The sequence below is a fragment of the Watersipora subatra genome, chromosome 4 (assembly GCF_963576615.1).
Source record: "Watersipora subatra chromosome 4, tzWatSuba1.1, whole genome shotgun sequence".
In the NCBI taxonomy this organism is placed as follows: domain Eukaryota; kingdom Metazoa; phylum Bryozoa; class Gymnolaemata; order Cheilostomatida; family Watersiporidae; genus Watersipora; species Watersipora subatra.
In genome coordinates this window covers 26,493,493-26,515,888 of record NC_088711.1, presented here as the reverse complement: position 1 = coordinate 26,515,888, position 22,396 = coordinate 26,493,493, and the positions used below count along the sequence as shown (strand labels likewise).

Genomic DNA, 22,396 nt, shown 5'->3' with positions numbered 1-22,396 from the left:
ATATAACAGGTGCATGCATGGTGCGCAAGAAACAAAGTTTAGAGGAGTATAGTGAACATTATAAAACAAACTTGTAGAACTGTTAGTTGCTTTATTTAATGTTTTTTTACTGTTACATGTTAACAATATAAAGTGTATGCATGCCTGCTAAATCATCACATGCAGCTTGCTAGCAGTAAGAACATGCGAAGTGAATTGCTGTTTAACTTTTTGATGAGTAAACCTGAATCGATTCAAACATCAAATGAAATCAAGTAACTATGACTAATCTATTTTAACCTTCAATATATTATTGTTGCATTTTAGTCTTAGTTGAAGCACGGCACCTTTAACTTTAGTAAGTACTTTCAACATACTAACACGTTACAACTATCTAATTACTCATAAAGCTACTAATGCCACTAAGCTGATAGAAGAACGCTCAATACTAACACTGATAAACTCTATCCTAACAGCACCTTACAATTAAGGTGAGCCACTACTTCAAAAATAGAACAATTATATGTACTTTTAATTTAAAAATAATAAGTACTTGTAATACATCAAAATTCAGAGTTGTTCTTTGGGTAAGTGTTATTGCATCAAAGCTCAAACCTGTTCCTGAGCGGTAAAACCTAAAAGACCTACCCGCTGAAATGTTGCGTAGCAACAGTTACGACATAGACGTGGGAATTGCATCTACTCGATATTGCTATTTTACTACACTTACTAAACGAAGAGTTTTAACTGGGCCCGCGCAATTCGTCTTCCAGTGTTGCTGCATGCCTAGCGCAGCCTCTGAAAAGTTTAAAGGACTTACGCGAGCGCGCCATACAACCCGTGTTCACACCATAAACCAGAATGTGAATTCTGCTCAATCAGAATATGTTTCTGATTGAGCAGTGGCGTAAGTCTATGATCTGAAATCGCAGAGTACAAACTACGGCAACTTATCAATTTTAGCTTCCGGTCGCCGCTCAGCCATTTTGCAGTATCGTGTAGTATGAAAGCCTGATCAACTGATTTTATCAAACCAAAAAGCCTAAACGCACTTGTTTTGTTTACTGTGCAGGTATGACTTAAAACTCATAGTTGTGGTTTATTGTTGCAAGTAATCAAATGAATACATTGGGCAAACATGTATTTTCGAAGTTTATAAGGAATTTCAGTTTGTAGACGTCTGACGTTTCGTTCATAACCAACCGATAATTTTTTTTACATATTATTGGTTGAATAATTCAAATTATTTTATCAGAACTTACCTTAATAACATGTATCATTGAATAATCATCTCTAAAAATATATATGTAATAATAAGGCCACTCATTTTTTATTTTTAGGTTCACGGATTTTTTCAACACATTTTAGAGTATGTCGGTCGAAATAAAAATAAAAGTGTCAATGTCTGTTTTTTCTTTTTTTTTAATGGCAAATTTTCAATGTCGAAATTAGAAAATAAAATAGACATTCATACACACACACATATGTATATATATATATATATACAAAAAACTATACAAATAAATATTTCCATGCAAATATAGATAATAACATAGCTCACTAAACAAACAAATTATAGACATATATTACGTGACTAGAGCTTGTCAAGCAGATATTAAAAAAGAAACACACAATATTACAAAAAATTTAAATCAGCTGTTACATGTATGCAGCCCCAAAAAATCCTGAGTTGATTTCCTTGCAATGAAGTAGATGTTTTCACGTAAAGATAGTGTGAAGAAATTAGCAAGCATACTCGATATATGAGCAATAAGAAGAAGGCTGCGAACAAATTTCTTTTTTTCTTCAAAGTTTCAAGATAGTTCTAAACACGGCTGCTTCGCGCAGCGTCGGTATAACAATAATAGTAATGATAAAGAAAACATTTCAAATACAATTTGCAAATTGTAATCAGTCAAGTGACTATCATCAGAATAATTCGTCAAACTGCAATAAAGCTAGTAAAGCCAACCAAGAATTATTCTACATTATCCCGTAATTGGCTTCCCATAACTATCAAAATATTCATCTTAAGTGGAAGTAAATGTTTTAAAAGTCCAGAATTTATGGCAGTCGTCAAAATCAAAACTCTTCGTCAGCTCAACAGCGTCTAGCACATTTCAACTTAATCATAATCATTAAATATGTGAATCCAGAACAGACAAAACCGAAAAGTCCGTTTTCTATTCCTTTCTTAGCAGTAAAAATGGTGTCGAAATGGATTCGCTAGGTTTGCAACCACTAGTAATATCCTGAAAACGGGCTCTGCACGATACGTTCGCACCTTTCGTCCGAGCATTGTTGACACTGAACAACAAGAAAATCACCGTTTGGCCGTTCTGGGTGCTGAAATGTTGCCTCTGCACAGCAGAGGCTGCCTCATAGAACAATACGGCCCTAGTTACAAGAAAGCTAACGTTACGTTTTCAAAAAAAGACATTAATCAACAAATTGCAAGTTTCGACGGTTCAAATAAAAATAAAAGTACACATAGACTTTTTATTTTTTCAGCGGTAGTTTTTATCTCGCGTCGGCGAATCCGTGAACATAATAATCAAAAATGAGTGGCCTAACGGCAGTAACTCCAACTTCAGCATTGTTATCATTGTTGATTAGTTATGTAAAGATCAAACTAGTATATACAACTGTGACAATTCTTCAAAACAACAGGCATAGGTGGGAGTAAATAGAAAAGTAATTTTATCCATATTTTATGTTTAGTTTAACTTTTGCTCTGGAAATTGTTGCTTCTCAAAAATATGACAATGTAGCCAAGTAATGAGATATTCAATATATGATGCATAGAAAGATAATGTAACAACAAATTGTGCAAAGCACTACCAAAAATAAAAATGATACATGCGGCCATGTAAAAAGGCTGTAGTCATCCCATCATTTTCAACGTTTTATATTCATTTGTGCTAATTTATGCCTATCTCAAACCTAGTATACATTGGTATTAATGTAATCCTATGTGTATTATTTAACTTCAGATACGATACTATGTTTAACGCAAAAAATAATTTTCTTTTTTGCATAATACTGTTCTACTACAACTAATGGATAAAAACATGTCTTGGGCTTATTGTTACTTTGGTTTATTGTACTTATCTTAAAACTATGAAGATTTTGTGCATAATCATCTAGCCGGTTTGTACTTCAGTTAGTTTCAGCATTTTGCATCAGTTTGGTGTTTTACATGGGAAATTGCCAAGACAGTCAATTGTTCAAACAGAATGTTTATCGTAACCAAACCTCAAAAAAACTTTTAGGGACTATTAGCTTTGTTTAGGCTGCCCAATGAAACTATAGTCTTTAAAATCATTAGTTCTCAAATAATCTAGTGAGCTAGCTAGCGCGTGGTGTGATCGCACTTCTATGGATGTTCACACTTCTGTTGTCTGGAAGTGGCAAATTTTTGCTACTGATTTGAAGGGTAAAATAATCCATTCACTCTAAAACAAAGATTACAGCCAATAAAATAGAAGTATTGACGCAAGTCTTTTGTGGATGAAATTATTGTGGGTTGCAGTTGACTAAGGAAAGTTATCAAAGGTTGTCTAAAACAACAAAATTAAAAATTGCTGACAGGGCTCAAGAGCTCAGTTCAGGCCTCAAATGGGCCTGTCCATAAATAAAGGGATTTGTAGCAAAGAAATGAAAGTATGAGCTTGTCTTTTAAATGAAACTTGTTCTAGACTAAATATATTTATTGCTGAAAAAAACCGTTTCGAGATATCGTAAATCAACTTCGATATATCATTGGTTGAACTTTGGGTCAGCATACATGCAATTTTTGCTCATTTAAAGCATGTTTAGTAATTTACAAAGTGCATCCAAACCAATACATTGTTAATGCAAGTTCTTGAATTATACTATAATTAGTTGACCAATAATGAACAATTTTTAAATAAAAAGTCTCAAAATACTCTGCTCAATCAATAGACAGCAGCGGTCTTTACAAAACTGCATCTAACCAATGTCCTGCGAGTAACCAAAAAGGTTGAAAAGTTTTCATAGCCAGCACAATAATGGCAGTAAGACAAAATCTTTTGAAATTCTCTGTTTTTGCATTAAGCCCAACAATTGCCCACAAACACTTTTGCTCCCAGCCTCCTGGATAACAAGATAATTGGTGACTCGCGGGACAAGTGACTCGCGGGACAAGGGTAACAACTCTTCTCCAGACCATTTACATGGTGGGATATTCATTTTGTTGTGGGAAAATAAAGAGACATGGTACACATTCTCTTATTATTTAAAACACAAAACACCAAGTTACTGTACTATTTTGGTATCTCACCGACTCTAGACTAGCTGTAGACTCCAGGTCTGAATTTTCCCTTTCATGTTCCACTCGGTAGCAGTCGTTAAAGGGGATTATCATTGTTACCACTTAGTGAGTGAAGGTATTATAGACTAATTCCCTTAGACATTAATTTGCTTTCTCACTCACTTTCAAACAATGGCTCTTCTCAATTATAATGAGTATAAAAGTTGGTGTTAACAATCGATATACTCAGTTTATGAATTATACCGTAATGGTGAAGTCTGCTGCTGAGAAAGCTAGAGAGTACAGGGCTAGGTTGAAGAAAAATCCGGAAAAATGGGAACAATATAAACAGAAACAGCGTGAGCTGTCAAATCGGTGTAAAGCTCAAAAGAATGGATTAATGACAGACGAACAGAAGCAAACTTACAAAGAATAGAGAGAAATCGCAAGAGAGAGCAGAGAGACTGGAAAAAGCCTTTGATAGTAAAGATTACTGGTAAGTTGGCCGAATAAACGGTTTTATAGTATTTATACCAGTAAATCTTCTTTGACCAAGCAAAAACCTTTAAAAGTGGAATTGCTTTTGTAGGTGAAGCTTCATTTAAGACGCCACAGTCTGAGGGTAAAGCAGTAAAGTGTCTGAAATGAAATTTACCCAATAGTCCAAGAAAGAAAGTACGAGTAGTTCAGAAGTTGGCGATGGAGTTGGGTTTAGAGTTCAACGTAGCAACCACCAGCAAGGATGGCAGAGGTCGCCCGGGGCTTAGTCCAGAACAAATAGATAAAGTTGCCAAGTTCTACAACCGAGATGATGTTTTCAGACTAGCACCCGAAATGCGGGACTGCAAAAAGGTTGACAGTAAACTGGTGCAGAAAAGACATTTGTACACCAATATCACAGAGACACACGCTATATTTGTTGAGGATAACGCCATAGATATAAGTAGATCTAAATTTGCTGCTTTGAAACCTGCTAACATTTTACCGTTAGATGATATGCCAGTGAACGTTTGTGTTTGCTCTATTCATGAAAATGTTCTGTTCATAGTTACTGCTTTGAAACTTGATGATAGGCTGCCTTTATCAGGTCGTACTCTCATTGATGCTGTTTGGTGTAGTAGAAGCAATGAGTTGTGCATGAATATGTCTCAAGACCGTAGTTGTAGCGAATGTGGAAATGTTAGAGATTTTTATACCGGTCATGGGATAGATATGGGCAACAACGTAGCTTGGAGTCAGTGGGAAAATTAAGCACAGGGGCACTGTCGATGAGGCAATATCACTGCTGAGTAAACAGTTGCCAGCATTTCTGACACATTGTTTGGTCAAAGACAAACAAGCTGCCAAATTTGAGCTGTCAAAGTCTTGCGTAGATGACACAACTGTAGTTGTGCAGGTTGATTTTTCAGAAAATTACCAAACCTTTTATCAGGATGAAATTCAATCAGCACACTTCGTACAACCAAGTTACGATATTTACCCTCTGTGTATGGACAAAATCTGGTGTCAGGAGCATCTGCCTAATCTCAGATTATCTATCGCACAATAAATGTGCTGTTCATGTGTTTCTTTTAAAGCTGCTTGGCATGATCAGGGATGAAATTCCAAATTTGCAGACCATCACTGTGTTTTCGGATGGATCAGCAGCACAATTTAAACAGCGGTTCTTATTATCAAATTTGAACTGGTACAAAACTGTTTGAGCTGAAAAGGCTGGAGTGGAATTTTTTGCATCCTCGCATGGAAAGGGTCCAGTCGACGGCTTAGAAGGGAGTGTCAAACGTTCAGTGAGAAGGGCAGTAACTAGCAGAAAGTTGGTGGTTACAAATGCCGAAGAGTTCAAGGGGCTGTGAAAGAGTCTAAGGTTTCGATCATTGTAGTAAAACCTCAGGAAATAGAAACTCAAAAAATGTTTTTGGATGAACGGTGGAAGGACATCAAGACGATGAGTGGCACACAACAAGTCCACCATGTTGTAGCTGTGCATCCGGCTACTGTGGAGCATAGCAAGTTTGCGGGGGCTGAAACGTTGTCTGTTCACGACTGTTCAAGTAACAAAAATACCACTTTTAGTAATGCTGACGTTTCTGCTGACACTGTAAACAATCAAAAAACGACACCAGGTAATTCAGACGTTTCTGCTGACACCATAAACAATCAAAAAACGAAACCAATCTCACTTAATTTGGTGATTATGTTTTGGCAAAATTGGTTGGAAAAAAATTGATCACAAAATTTATGTGGCAATTGTCGAGACAGTGTACCGGAAAATTGGGGAACTCGAACTAAAATTCTTTAGACGAGTTAAGCCATCTGGGCATGTTTTTGTACCTAAGACCAATGATAAGTCATGGTTACCTGCGGCCGATATCTCCAAGCTAGTATCGTGCCCAACTATCGATGGTAAAGAGAGATATACATTTGTTGAAGATTTAGGTATAGCAGAATAATTGTGAATTATGCTATAGAGAGGGAGTTTTGTTGTATCGAACCAAAGTCGGATAGTAAGCATACATACCATTATTGTAACTTTGTTTGATAAACTTAGTTTTTAGACCTGCTGTATCACATTTAAACAATAAAAATAGCATTATAATCAAAAGAACAATGTGTTATGTTTCAATATTCATATACTAAGATTTAGGCAAACTTCTGCATTATTTCTGTGAAATTATTGACATCTTTAAATGTGTCATTTTTGTCCCACGAGTAACAAATTCTACTGCGTATGCCGGCTCAGGCAATGCATTGTTGGCGATTCTTCTGGGTGTTTTAGATTCACCACACAGTCAGGCAAGTAAATATATGCTTTTTTTTGCACTGTGGAACCATACTTCACAGAGTTTTTGGTTTTAAAATTATGTCTTCAGTCTACCATTCTCTCTGATGTCCCGCAAGTCACCCACTCTTTGCTCGCTGAAACCCTTTGGGTACACCCTACCGTAAAAAGTTATATATATTTTGAAAGCTAACAAGAAGTTCTTTCTGGTGAACATAAAATTACTGCTCTAAATCATATTGGATTCAAAATACAGATACAAAAGCTTGTGAATGTCCAGCGAGTTATTTATAACACATTTGTAGCAAAACACTGCCTATCATATCATACTCAATAAAAGAAAGTGTAACATAGGCTAGCAAAAGGTGTCGAAAATTCCTATCACAGGTAAAGTGTTTGTCGAGGTGATGTAGTCAATGCCACAACTTTGTTGCTACATCATAATAATTAAGAGGAATCAAATAACATATTAAACCTGCATTATTTGCAATCCTTGTTTTGTATGTTCCATTTTCAATGCCTGTTTTTATGGCCTTCAGGTGTTCTAAAACATTCATGATAATCTGATAGTTTTGAGTTCACCCCACTTTGGTGCAACCGAAGTATTAATCATTCACCTTAGGCGGTTTTAAGTGAATCATTGGTTAGTCACATTTTTGATATCACAAAGGTTTGTTGCTCTAACTAGTTTCTAAACAGACACACAGTACATTCCTACAATACATGCAAAGCCAATGTAACATTCAACCTTGGTGAGTGATGTGAAATTAATAAGGTATAGGCATCTTTTGCAGTAGCAAATTCTACATTAAAATGGTTACAAGATAAAAAGGTGTTTAGTTCCTTGAAGCATTTCGTTGCTTCATGTGGCACAGCTAATATGGTATCAGCAGCTTAATCAAACAGGCTATTGATGGGCAACTGCTCCTGAGAAGTATAATACCATTTTGTGGTGCTTTAAAATGTTTGGAAAAAATCTTTACCTTTGGAAAAGGCTAGTACTACAATAACCTAATGATTTAAAAAGATTTGTGGGTTCATTGCTAAGATTTTTAAAAATTACTTTTTTCAAAATTATACTTCAGCTGATTATCACGATTATTAAAACCAATAAAAGCCAAAAATATATGATAGATCTTACATTTACTTTCAAGTTATTCTAAAATGTTTGAATTACATCTATAATAAATAATAAAACTGTATTTAAAAAGGCTAGTAGTGTCCTTGTTTCTTTGAGATTTTTTGTTTTAGGCATTGACGAGTGGTTACCCGAGTTATTCATGAATAGTCAATTATGGCTGATCCGGAAGTGTAAATTACATAATACATGGATATTTGCAGTCAATGTCTACTTAAAATTTATAACTTAATGCGATATTGAATGTTTACTCGACATAGAATATAATTTCCTATGTCGGGTGACATTAAAAGCTATAACAAAGATTCTCAATTGGTGGGTTGATAAAAACATGTCTGCGTATGTAGCTTCTCACTCATTTTCATGTATGTACTCAAAGATAGACTAACTTGACTGTATTACCAATAACCAATTTCATTTACAGAGACTGAGGATTTGGATGGAAAAAGAATTATGAAAGGTTGGTTAATATTTGTGATACATTGATAACCTTCTCATGGCGAGCCGATAGACACAAGTACTGTAATGATTATCACAGGCACTTAAATAGAGAGTAGTTAGAATGTTTACCCACAGTTTTACCTCGCCATGCGAAAATCAAGACATTGAGCAAAATTTTAGCTACTACTACCTTAAGATTCAAAAAACCTTTGAGATACAAGCATTTCAGCGTTATCATGGCCATTAAATGGTCAGGTATGCAAGAGATCGTTCTCAAAAACAGCATCGATCGGACTTTCTCGTCGCATCAGTTTGTAAAAGTTGTAATAAGGTCGGTTAAAAGTTATAGCAAAAGCGAGGCAAAGTGTCAAGCTAGAAACAATAAGAAATTAAGACGATGACAAAATTAAAATTAAGTTAAGTAAAAGATCAGACTTAGTTTCGAATGTGTTTAATGAGCTAAATTGTTTTATGTAAAATTCAGAGTTTATATTGTGTTACGTAGCGTCTTAAAAAGTCTAGTGTGCCGAACGTATTGCTGTAAAGTCTCTCACACTGCCGTTAGTCACTATGTTTGTTTGAGGGTAAGAACGCCCTGCAGTAGGCTATTCTACATGGTAATTTTACATTTTATTGCAGATCGTAACCACTAAATAGGTAATTGTTTCGTTTTGCGAGCGTATGTACTGAATTACAACAACTAGAAACATGTTTTCCATCGCAATATTCTGTTGTGCGTAGTATGAAAACGGATTAATTTGTATTTAGTTACTTTATATAGGAAATATTGCATTGACATATGATCACATTGACACAGGATTTCAGTCCCAGAACGCATTAAGCTCGTATGTTCAGGTTTGACTGTATTATGGTTTTATCAGCATGAAATGAAACATGAATAATAGTATGATTTGTATGGCAGCGAGTTGCTGTGTATCTTACCATCGTTCATCAAAATGTGGGGCTTTGGGCACTTCATGATTTATTTTGTTTCACAGGAAATGAAAAAGCAGCCAAACGAACCCAATCTAACTCTTCCAAGAAAGTTCCAGCAGCAAAAAAGACAAAGATGGCTGTTACTAAAAGCAGATTAAAGATAGCATCTAAAGAAAAACCGACGGCTAAGCTTGGGAAAGATGTGGATAGCTTTTCCGGTATGCTTGCCACCCAGAATGCATTACTTAATTCATTTGATTTCTACTTTCATTATAATCTTGAAGTGATGCACGATTCAGGTTTTCTTTTTTAATTTTATTGCGCACCCTTCAACAGGCATGCTGAAGGGTGCTTATGTATCTACTGCCCTTTTACTTCTTCAGAACAAGAATTACTAGGGGAGGCTTCTAATAGTGAGGAGCGGGTAGCTACTGAAAGCTCTTCTCCGGGCAAACTATCTATTGAGGAAAAGCGAAGAGCGATACAGGCAGAAAGACTCCGGAAACAGAGGGAAATGGAAGCATTGTTGGAGGAAGAGGAAGCACTGATGAGGGCTGAAGAACAAGGTAGATAAAAATGGTGGAACTTTCAACATCGGAAGCCTTTGTGTGAGAAGCGGTACAAGTAATCAAAGCGTAAAAACTTGCAGTTGAATGGCGATGGTCATGCTCAATTTATTTCAGCCCCATGCAACTGAAGCTCAACTTTGTTTGGATAATACATTATTAGCAATTATAATATTTATTTTATTCCTTCACAAGTGATTAAGTCAACCGTGATTTTGACCGCAACATGTGAGATCCCGCAATCATGAGTCATAATATAGCTGGCCCATCATATATGTGCTGTCGAAACTTGAGTTAGGTTGGTGCTATGTTAGGAACTCTCCATTTGTGATATTGTATACTATATTTTAAATTTTGGTTACCAAAACTGTTACACTAGGCATGTTTCAACAGCCGCTTATTAATTTATATTGTATCAGATAAATATTTGGCCATTCATGATAATATCAGACAACTCCTTACCCATACAACTTCATAACCTGCTTAGTGCCTCAGTTGACAATATGGTTTTAGGGTTGCATCTGACTATCGCTCAATATTTGTCAAGAAGCAACCGGTTTTCTGCCTAGGTGCTCTACCATGTGCGCTGGCATATGGCATAACATTTTGTTATTGGCAAGAATTGTCTCATGAAAAGTTGTTCCAGCAGAGATGCAGGAGAGTGAGCAAGTCGAAGAATCACCATTAGAGGCCGAGCTGCTAAACCAGTCAGCTGACAGCAGTTATGACACAAGGAGTGAAATTGAAGGCAGTCATGATGGTGATCGAGGAAAAGGTGAAGGTGAGAACAGTTCTAACGTATTTGCAACCAGGTTATAATGATAGGAATCATGTTTTGACTAAGTAGCGGCGGACATCACATTTTGAGCCACTGTAATTATCTTTTAGCTTGTGATGAATTTGAGTCTATGGATGATATCGCTACTGGCGAAGCTGAGGCTGACCAATCAGATGACGAGTTTAGGGATATGGAGCCGTCAATGGCGGATGGTTTGTTGGACTCCCATGAACCGCCATCAGAGCTAGGGCTTGCTGGGCTCGAAGAGGAGGAGGAAGATGAAGATGAGTTTGATGAGACGGAAAGAAAGAAACATGCTATTTCACCTGTAACTTGGGATGTGGATGTACATGCAGCTGATGAGAATATTTCTGTATGTATATTGTTTCAAGCGAGTATTTTTATACAGCTAAGATATTAAACTTCTAATGAGCTATGTTAATTTTCCCTGACGGATTTAAGCTTAATTCGTGCAGTTGCTTGTGCACCTTATTCATATTGATAGCGATGTCTCACCAATTAGAATGGTGTCAGCCTTTTATAAATAAAATGTGAAGTTGTTGCTGCCCGAATGGCTGCATGCTCAATATGGAAAATAGCGACTGTCTCTCTATAGCGGTTCGGATAAAATGTACAATTTTATAATTAGGATGTTATGATTTTTACTAATTTTATATGGACAGCTTTAAACACCAGATCTCAAACTTGATAAAATCTTAGCTGAGGCGTCCCCGATTAATGACATGAGTTGTCCCGTACAACTGATAATAAAATTATAAGGTTGGGTTCATAGGCTGATTGCCCTATGCAAATGATAGTTAGATATCGTTGCTTTTTTTAGTTGGTTGCACAATACATAATCATGAAGCTTCTCTAATTAATTAAGATTTTTAACATTTCATTTGGTGGCTTTCAGTATTAAAAACACTATCTGAGTCTCAATTATTCAAAAAGGAAAATCTGATTTATTTCATGCGTAAATTTACTACGAGCTATTCACTTTTTCCTTCTAAATTTCAGCACTCTGGGCTACACACAAATTTGTATCTTCTGCTCCTAAATTAAGTACGGGGTAAACATTTCCTTTCTGGACAGGAAATATTATGTTGATTTTGATTTAAATAAGTATTTTGAACAGAGAGTATTGGATTTATGATCCAATTTCTAATTCAGGTGATCTAGTTCTCAATGTACTAAATCTGGAATAAAAAGAAGTTCTATGGCCAATACAAATGAGCAGTTCGTGTATGGACTGCATCAGACATCTTAGATACATACCATCTTCTATAATTGTGGTAATGCATGATTCTTGAGCTCTGCATAACCTAAACTGGCAACATTATCATATGAAATTCTGTAGCGCTAACCAATTTCTTGTCTAGTTATATTGGTACTTCCAAGTGACTGCACTTGATGTTAGTAGTTTCGTTTGTTGTGTCATTCGTTATATAAAAGGCATGCTGCCACACGATTGCTAGTTACAACTATTTAAAATGAAGGCTTGGTGTGTGGGTTTCATGGATAGCTCTATATCACATTATAAGCATACCTTTCTGTACTCATTTATTGTGCCTTCTTGTAACTTTTTTCTCATATCTTCACCTACATGTAATCTCGCCTTGCAGGATGATTCCCCTATACCATCAGATGACTCTAACAGTGAGACTGAACAGGACAATGAGGATGATCAGTCCGAAAGGAGAGGAAAGTCTGAAAGGAGTGAAACGGGAGCAAAGAAAGTTTTAACCGTTCCAGTTTCGAATCACATTAAAACAGGTCGAGCATCGCCCACTCAGTCTCGCGATCGCTCACCGGAGAATGGCGGGGATAGACGAGCACCCGCTGTGAAACCTGTATGTCTGCACTATTAGCCTGAGACCGCTCTTCAAACTGTCATACGCATATTATAGTTCTCCCAGCTCTATTCACCACTGACCAGTTTGATTTTTTTAACAATTACGCACGGTTTTTTAACAATTACGCACTGTGTTAACTGGCATCTCATTGTAGAATTATGATTGTTTTCAACAAGTACTCATATTCATATATATATTATGGTTAGTGAATTGTTGAAGGAAATGGGTGCATCGGAGGCGATGAGACCACGAGTAAACAAGTACCTCTACAGAGAAGCCAAGTATTTTATGGTCAAGAGCAACAACCATGAGAATGTGCGACTCGCTAAAGCCAAGGGAGTTTGGTCAACGCCACCACAAAATGAGATAAGGTTCAACAAGGCAGTGGAGGTAGGTGCTTACTGCGATTTTGTCATTTCATTAACATTTATTCTTGTGGCACCATATTTATGGTATAGATGTACTCATCTCCATCTTCTTTTTCTAGTCTCACAGAACACAAATTTTGCAAAAATTGTCTGCTTATTTTTGGAGTTACTAACTCATTGCATAGTTATGATTTTTTATGCTTATTGGACCATGTTATTGTAGGAGAACACAACTGTTATTTTGGTCTTCTCCGTGAAAGAGAGTGGTGCATTTCAAGGCTTTGCTAGGATCAATGGGGTGTCACAGAAGGATGGACCAAAGATTGCATGGGTCTTACCTCCGGGCATCAGTGCCAAAGCTCTTAGCGGCGTTTTTAAGCTTGACTGGATCAGCAGGTATCTAGAGTCATTATGATTTACTGTTATACATTCGTTCTTTTGACCGGTCTGATTTTCCTTGGTGAAACAGTGTGTTACTTTTTGGCTAGTTCTGCATAGGTGTTGTTTAAGGTTTGATTCGGTGATATGAATGGAGATGTTAATGGAAAAGGTTGTCTCATCAATTTTCATGTGAGAAAGTATTTTTTGGGGTTTTCGTGCTTTCCTTTTTACTTTAAACTTTTTAATTTATACTAACGGACATGTGCCCAATTTTAGGACTGATTTGAATTTCCCAGCAACTGCACATCTGCGTAATCCGTGGAACCAAAACAAGCAAGTCAAGATTGCCAGAGATGGCCAGGTGGCTATATATCTGTTTATACATGTAGTTTCACTCCGTCTGTTATCTTTTTACTTGATTTTCTTAGCCTGCAATGAGTCTCACTCCATTTACATTTATTTTGCTCCATTTCTATGTGAAGATCAATCTGCTTATCAGATGTGAAGATTTCCTTATTCAACTGATTTGACATTTATCCCTAGCGTGGTGTTGCACAAGTTAAAGCATGCATTTATATTCCTCTCTACGGCAGCTGCCTTGGACACGCACCAGGCATTCGCCAAAGAGAATATAATGAATCATTTGTCATTTGCGAGTGCTCGTGGATTACGCTATGTAACTATTGTGTCGTAATGACTAGCACCCAGGCTGTCCAGTGTAATAGCTATCTGCACAATTATTCTGCAACGTAGCAAGGTGGTCGAGTGGCAGTTGATAGTGTGTCTGGTTGCTAAGTCGAATATCTGAGTTTGATTCCTGTGCGATGCATCATTTATGCAACCTCTAATTGTGGCTTCAGACTTAAGGATGGACACAGCCTTATTATAGTGAAGATGTTATTAACTGTTAACTGCTTCTGCAATTCTGTATCCGTCTGTTTGAAGCCGCAGTTCGAAGTTGTGAAAAATTATTGCTATGTGCGGCATTCGGACTCTTTGCATTTGGTTTGATGGTCCATCTGCGCCAGTCAGACACTTTCGACATTGCCGAATAATTGTTCACGTAAATTACTCTCTGTGCTGTATCGGCTTGATCTCTCACAGTACATGAGTCTACCAGGGTACTAGTTTTTAATAATAAGGGAATCTTTTGTCAAAATACTTGGTTGTATTTTTTTGAAAGTCGGTGGAAGACCTGTTACAATTACTAGTTATTTTGACTCTGTAGTCAATCTATGTTCCTAGCGGTAAAGTCTAACATTTAGCATTGATATCGTAAGTCGACTTGCTAGTCATGTCAAAGGTTTTTGATCGGCTAGTTATTTCTTTGTGGTCCAGTCACAACAATAGAAATTAATGCATTTTCTCTGTGTTGTAGGAAATCGAACCTCATGTCGGAGAATCTCTATGTAAGCTTTTCAGTCTTGATGGATCGAGTGATTACGAGCGAGTTATTTCAAGAGTTAAGCGTAAACGAGAGGATCTGCTGGCGAAAGGGCCCCTCCCAGTCACCAAGGCACCCTATAGGTTAGAATATCCCTCCATGCGAGCTGAAGGAATGCTACTATTTTCTCTTCAGTGCGATTACCTCAACTTGGCCAGTGCAAGCCACACCAGCCGTGCAAAGCGGTTTCATTTATTGTGTATATTAAAATTTTCTGTTTTTTCTCTCATAGATATGTGTGCCTATCTGGTGCAGTGCACTGAGAGAGCGGCCAGCTCTTGGTCTAATGGACTTTATCAAAGGACTTTGGCTTAGTGTAGGTAGGGTTGCATTGTGGTTCTTATCAACAAATGGCAATCAAAAGTGACATTTCTTTCGGTGCAGTTGTGCGCCTGCCATTCAGCTAGCGACCGTGGAAGCAACAACAACGGCATGCCAATATCTCTTTTCGTGGACTTAAATTGTTAGCGAAAACTACTTGCTAAGTGAAGGACTAGTTCTCTACAGGTTTTATGGTCGAGTTATCTTGAAGGAAGTTTGGTTGAGGCAGTGATCATGCTCAGTTTAGGAGCTGGGTGGTTCTGAGGACTTAAAACTCTGTCATAGACGTAGGTACGGGCATGATCACTGTTCAAAATTGACCTTCACTTAGTTGAGCTTGTCTGATGCGGCTCAGAAATACTTGTGGCAGCGAGAGTCCAGATACGCAGCACAAGCCTACTCTTGGAACCATCTAGAAGCACTGGTCTTTTTAACGGCAACCAATCAGTGTTGTGGTACGGTATGATATGCTATCTAGTACATGTACATGCTGCTTAGGTTGCCCATGCTAGTGTTCAGTTGTATGCGTCTGCTTATTGCATACGCTGGTCAAGCTCAGAATTAGTAATTTCCTGGCAAGCATTTTGCAAAAATAGTCGTATTTCCTAATTATACCGTGATTTTCTCTTGGCAATGAAATTCTCATAGGTTTATTAGTGTCAGTCGATGGGTCAGTACTGCTATGGGAACACAAGTCATTGTCTGCGGGTGTCCAGGGTTTGTCATACCTTTGTTTTGAATGCTTTACAGTGAATTATTTCGTTTATGCATTTTATTGTATGATTTCGGTGGTTAATGTGTATATTTGTGGGTGTATGTTGCAATTGACAAATTCAGAACGATGCTGTGTAGCCGGTTGTGCAATACTTTATTGTAATATGTTGGTAGTTTGAAAATGAGAGCCATGGACTAGCCATTTTGATGCTAATATTTAGACCTGCTTCATCGGTTAGTCGAGAGGCGCACTCAGACTACAGACCGCATAATCGAGGATATGGTCATACTAGTCGAGGGAATTATAGGGGCGGCCGTTCAGCGCCATACAGACCAGCCCCTTCTTCCTACCAGTCGTCCAGGCAAAGCATGAGTCTACCAGTCCATCATAACTATAACACTTCAACCCAAAGTCAGTACTTCACATCCAATAGTCGGAATTCCTACAATGACTACAGAAATCGAAGTAGTTACCCGCATGGTGTGTATCTTGACTATTCTTATTAGGCAATGTTTAGAAAGCAAGCTGTGCCCTGCATCGACTCTGGATAGAGAAATCAGTTTCTAATATTTAGTTATTTAAACTGTAAAATCATAAGTTTTCAATGTTAGCAAAATCTGGAATGAGCTAGCCTCCTTTTGCTAAATCACCATTTGGAAATATAATATTCTCATCTGTATCCTCTCATTGCTCAATAGGTTTATTATAAATATGCAAATTGTCAGAAATTATTTTGATTAGATCGGAGCAAAGATTTGCATAAAATGTATGGCTACCATCTGTGCACATTGAGTTTCAGCCATTTTGAAAGTAAGGCATAGCTGAATCCAGCATAATCATTAGAAGGTAGATTGAGAAGGGAAAATGCAACTAACAAGCGGTTGAAGCACCAAAATCTGGTCCAGCACGCGATGAGCCGATTCATATGCCTAAAGGCTGGTTCACACTATATGGCCGTATGTCACCGTTGTCCTTTCATCATTCATCGTCGACTATGTTCACCGTAAACTGATGGCATCAACGAAGCAGTGTGGATACGGCGGATAAGTTTGCAGCTGTCAAACTTTCCCGATCATTCGCCAAGCATCAATGGCAGCATGTACAATGTGCACCATTTCACCCTCACAGATGGTGATTCACTCTCGCAGATAGCATAATATATTCATTTCCATTTATGATGGTTGTTGCGGGACTAGTGTCTGGTTCAAGCCCGCGGAAACAAAGGGGTACCCTCGAGAAGATTTTTAAAAAAGAATGAGAACACTATGTCGCTGATGCAAATACGGATGGGTTTGTGATAGTGTGAACATCGTTATCATTGACGATCACCGAAGTATTGTGACATCAACGCAGAGATATGGCGATGTAGTGTAAACCAGCCTAAATACGGTATAACCAAAAGCTATGACAGTAGTAGTTTAGATGAAAATCAGCAAAATGTTCTGGTTATAGGAACAATATTTATATGCAGTTAAAAATGCATGTGCTTCTGCATTATAACACTATATATAAAGGTCTTTATTTGAATAGCTATTGAACCTACTCGTACACACTGCTTAAGCTGTGCATTTATACTTGCTCCTCTTAACGATTCTTTGGGCTAGCAATCTGAATGTCTGTTTGTTTCTGTTTAGCCCACGGACCGTATCCAGCTCCAGTTCCTTCCTACCATTCCGCACCACCAGTGTCTCAAGACATATTTGTAAAAGGGGTGAGTACTTGATATTTTCTGCTCAGCCTGATTGACCAGGTTTGTCTCATAAAACACAATATTTCAATGTTAAATTCTATAGTTGTTTTCCATAGAATAAGGTGGGTATTGAAAAAAAGTTGGACCGTTTTCAGCTCTTGGTGAATTTTCTGTTATTTCCTTTGGTACAGATTTGAATTTCCATTAGTAGCAAAATTATTCAACTCCAGTTTCATCAAAGGCCTATTTTTTAGTCTTACGAACAATATGTAGATCAAATGAGGAGAGCTGGAAACTTGGTTCCTGATATGGGCAACACCATGGTGAGTGGTTGACACTATTTGTATCTCTGAATAGCTATAATAGTTGTTGTGATGCATATTTATGTTTTTATGGAAAATAAATTCTCGTGTCAGATGAAGCAATAGTGGATTTGAAGTAAAGGTTTCAACTTTACATAACAGTACGCCATTTGCCATTAATAAGTGTCATAGATTGTTAGAGCACATTATCGATTATATTATCACATTATTATTATCAATGTGTTAATAGTTTCTTGAAATATTTCATTTCCTTATTTTACAGAGTATGTATGACGTTTATTCTGCCTCTTATCATGCTGGAAGTAGGGATGCTCCTCCGCCACCCCCAATACCATCCTACTCAACTTCAAGAGATCGCGATAGGGACAGAGGACGTCCTAGCAATGACAGGGTTAGCTAATCACTGTTTGCTCGTTACATATTGTGAAAACAACCAAATGGCATTTGTTGTACCTGCGCGAGCCCGCACTCGTGCAGAGTATAATATATGCTATAATCTATGCATATGTATACTCCCAATATATGTTGGGAGCTATCTACTTTTGGATAACCAACAGGATCTTGTTTTTTCCTTGACGTCGCAATCAGCTCTTGCGCATAGTTGGCATATGCAGCGCTCATTTAAATTTCTCATGTTTGCACAGCTGATACATAATGATCCTATAATAGCCCTTCCTGTTATTATTGTCCAATGTCACGTCTGTACTTTGCCACAGCAATGGCTATTTCAAGATAATAGTCACTCTAGAAATATGCGGGGCATACTAACGTTTGTCTTCCTATTATTTCATCAGCAGACAGCTTCTCACAATCAAATTACGTGATTTAATCTTGGGAAGAACATTCTGTTTCAGTATGATAGAGCTGTCGAGGACTTCCTAAGGAGAACCACAACTAGCAGATCAAGCAGAGATCCTCGCCATAAAGATTCAAGAGACGCACGAGATTCGAGGGACTCTAGGGATCTCAGAGACTCAAGGGACTACCACCGGAATCGCAGCCGTTCTCGCGAGAGAGATCGACATAGAGATAGAAGATAGTAGTGGCACTGGAATAGCACGATACAGTTTCATCGATCCTGATGTTAGATAACCATAGAGGGAGTGTGATGTTGTAAGACTTCCTCGCGGTGCCTCTTGGCTCTCCCATTCGTTCGTTAGGTTAGATTTGTATTTAATGCTTAAACTGTTGATGTACATAGAATATAGAATGATTCCAACTGTATATAGCTTTCCTACCAGGAATTTCTACTACAATTGCCTTATTAAGGTAGTGTAGGTTCTGATTTTATTGTTTAGTTGTCATATAATAACTGCATGATAGTCACACCTAATTGTGTGCTGTTTACCAGTCCATTATTGAAGTTAATAAAGTCTTAAGAGGTACATAAAAATGCAAATGTTTTTTTCTGACTAATTTCATTGGGTAACTACAATCAGCACAATTCAAACCTGATATTCCAACTATAATTGGCAGCAAGCATCTATAAAAGGCGCCATAGATCCATTCATCATTGCTTACTAAAGAATATTTTGATTGGAATGTACATGATAGAAAAATGATCCGGTCGTTGTTCCTTTGGCTTGACCAAAAGTACTTGTGGCAACGCATTCACTATCATGTCATATCTTGACTTGAAACCCTATGCATAAGTTAAATCTGCAGATTAACTGCTTGCGAATTATTTCACCAGATGTAACTACTTCCTAAAAAGGAATACGTTAACATTTGCTGACAAAGCTGATAATTTGTAAAATGAAAGCAAGCGTGTCCTAGTCTGTGCTCACTATGTAGACAATTGTTATGGTGGAAGCTGGATAAACTAGTATACATTGTTGAAAGAGTGTTGAGGGAATTTGTGTTTTGGATTGCGCAACACTCTCACATGGGTTTCTTTCGAAGAGAGATGGACATGTGTGGGTAGTTAGATGAAACCAAAAGCCAACCGCTAAATTTCCCCACCTCACTACTTGCTGGCACCAGGGTGTCTTGCAATCCACTTGCTGACTTACTAAGCTGTCAGTTTACCGATTAGGGCCCTAATCGTTATACAATGTTATATCATGGCAGCTTTTGGGCAGCTCCGCACAGAATATTCACAAGTGCCTGATACATGGCGTGTATGAGCCACTGCTATTGCCATTTATAGAGGAGAATCAGTGTCTGCTTCGGACAGGCTTGAAAATGAGCATATCTACAGGTTTTATGATGTATGCTGTCTTTGATCTATACATATTTTTATCTCATGATTGGTAAAAGCTTGCAAGGTCGCCCACAGCAATTAATTTGACATCTGATGACATATGATTGCCATTACACATGTGAGATATTAATGTCAATCAATAAACACAGAGGAAAGTGTAGCAATGCGGAGTGAGGGAGTCATGCAGTGCCCTTAGCTGTTACAAATACCTTCAAACATGTGTAAAGGACCGGTATTCCTTGTGAATATTCATTTTGTATGAGTTCAAATATATGTGTGGTATGCCCTTTATTCATTCCAGTGTCGTCGCAGATTCGTTTGGCACCAACGCAACATGAGTATTCCATAACGCTTTCATAATTACATTCACCACAGCAACCCTATATATAAGAAAATCTTCAACTAACATTGGCCTATTTGTATCTAGTTTTGTACATCTGCACAGCAATTTATATTGTATAAACTATATATATAAACTACAAACGTGTATAACTAAAACATGGCTATCCATACCTAGTCCAGCCAGTAACATAGTCCAGCCATACCTACCTATCCTGCTATGTGGCAGTTGTTCGTTTTTTTCTCGTACCCAGCTTTGGTTGTGAGTCAAAATAGAATTGGTGCAGTTAATTGAAGTAGATTGTTGTAAACCAATGTGAATAAATTTGATTTGCTAGAGATAGAACTCTTTGAATACTAGCTAAGTAGTGGCACCTTACATTTGGGTAGGTTCAAGTTAGGAAAACTTGCTTCTCTTTGACTCCCGTTCATTAGCTAATTAGAAGTTTGTCCATGGCATATAGGACCATGTACTGTTGTGGGTAGGGATGCTGCCACTTGTAGTCTCGAGCCTGTTACCATTGCTCTACATGACCTCCTTACTGACTTGTAGTGCAATACCAGTAGGGCACCAGGTGACTGGAGTTCTCCAACCTTTACACACCAAATAACGAACAGCCTTGACAGTGGACCAATTGATTTAGCCGACGCTTCAAATACCAGACACTGATTGGTTGCATTTCATATGGCAATAATGTAGTACTGTCTTTCTTCCCTCCGCCAATAATAGCCACAAGATGTACAAGTTGCAGCTGAGCATGACACTAGTAAGATAGAGTACTGCAATGGCTTGGGGTCAAAAAGACTTTTACAGAGGAAAAGTACGATGGCTTTCTTCAAGAACTATATTATTGTTGCTAATGTCTACCATGGAAGTATCTTCAAGGACGACCACAACCGACCTCTGCTCTAGTCTAGAGCATGAAGTGAATATAGACCTTGTCTCCTCGAGTAGTCCGCAACAGCAGGTCTTCTATAACTCTTCAAGGCCTTTAGTATTGAAGTGTTTGGGACATGACTTTGTAAACCATACATGGATATTTAACGAGGGTTTGGCTGGACCATTTACCATGGAAGCCAATGAGCAAAGCTTGATTTTACGCATACCATGCAAGGCAGACGCGTGCGAGACGCAACAACTCGAATGTCGTGGCATTCACAAAAATATGACCACGTCGTCATCAATTCCTGTAATTTTGAAACCTTTTTGTTCTCAAGTAAGTCGTGATCTCACAACAATCGTAGATGTGACAAGTTTCCGCTACTCTAGTGTTGCAGATATGGAATATTTTGGAGTTATGATTGGATTTACAGTCTGTTTAATACTGGGACTACTGAGCGCTTTCATCGTCTGCCTACAGAAGCAATACCATGGAGGTAAATGCACTAAACTGTTTGGAAATCGACGGTCTGGCTACAAACAAGCGAACAGGACAGCGTCTGAAGATCCTGACCAAAGAAATACAACAGTGCAGGCGCATCCTCTGCCGATAATGCGATTCCATCAGCGCTTACGTCAAAATAACCAGTCAGCTGGCATGCACGAGGTGTGAGACTCCTCGGTTAACTTTTACTTATCATTCAAGGTTTTTATGCTCAAGCTAGGCATACATGCCATGGCCTTAGCATTAGATCTACATAGAGTTTGGTTTCATGGTGTTAGTCATGACAACAATTTTTTAATGATACCTCAATATAAATGTTTGTTCGCTATGACCATCAGTTTTCAAATGTCTTTTAGCAGAATATGCATCATTCTATTATAATAAAAATATCTTTGTTTGCAATAGCTACGATCATGTGAAATCTTTGGATGTTAGCCTAATTTCTATTGGTAGATGAAAATTTAAAAAATTCACCTGTTTG

At 37.7% G+C, this 22,396-nt stretch overlaps 1 protein-coding gene across 2 annotated transcripts; it reads left to right on the top strand.

Annotated features, from left to right (window-relative positions):
- The first annotated feature begins 951 nt into the window (after positions 1-951).
- Positions 952-19,375, top strand: LOC137392963 (YTH domain-containing protein 1-like). Of its 2 annotated transcripts, none has more exons than XM_068079337.1 (16): positions 952-1,051; positions 8,594-8,629; positions 9,609-9,764; positions 9,930-10,112; positions 10,762-10,893; positions 11,001-11,263; positions 12,516-12,743; positions 12,966-13,136; positions 13,338-13,510; positions 13,772-13,856; positions 14,874-15,022; positions 16,196-16,455; positions 17,610-17,686; positions 17,920-17,988; positions 18,251-18,379; positions 18,843-19,375. In XM_068079337.1, the coding sequence occupies exons 2-16, from the start codon at positions 8,623-8,625 to the stop codon at positions 19,026-19,028; spliced, it is 2,268 nt and encodes a 755-aa protein (XP_067935438.1). In that variant the 5' UTR covers positions 952-1,051; positions 8,594-8,622; the 3' UTR covers positions 19,029-19,375. The 2 variants fall into 2 exon arrangements, with proteins under 2 accessions (XP_067935438.1, XP_067935437.1); XM_068079336.1 differs by having other exon boundaries at positions 10,759-10,893.
- The last annotated feature ends 3,021 nt before the right edge of the window (positions 19,376-22,396 follow it).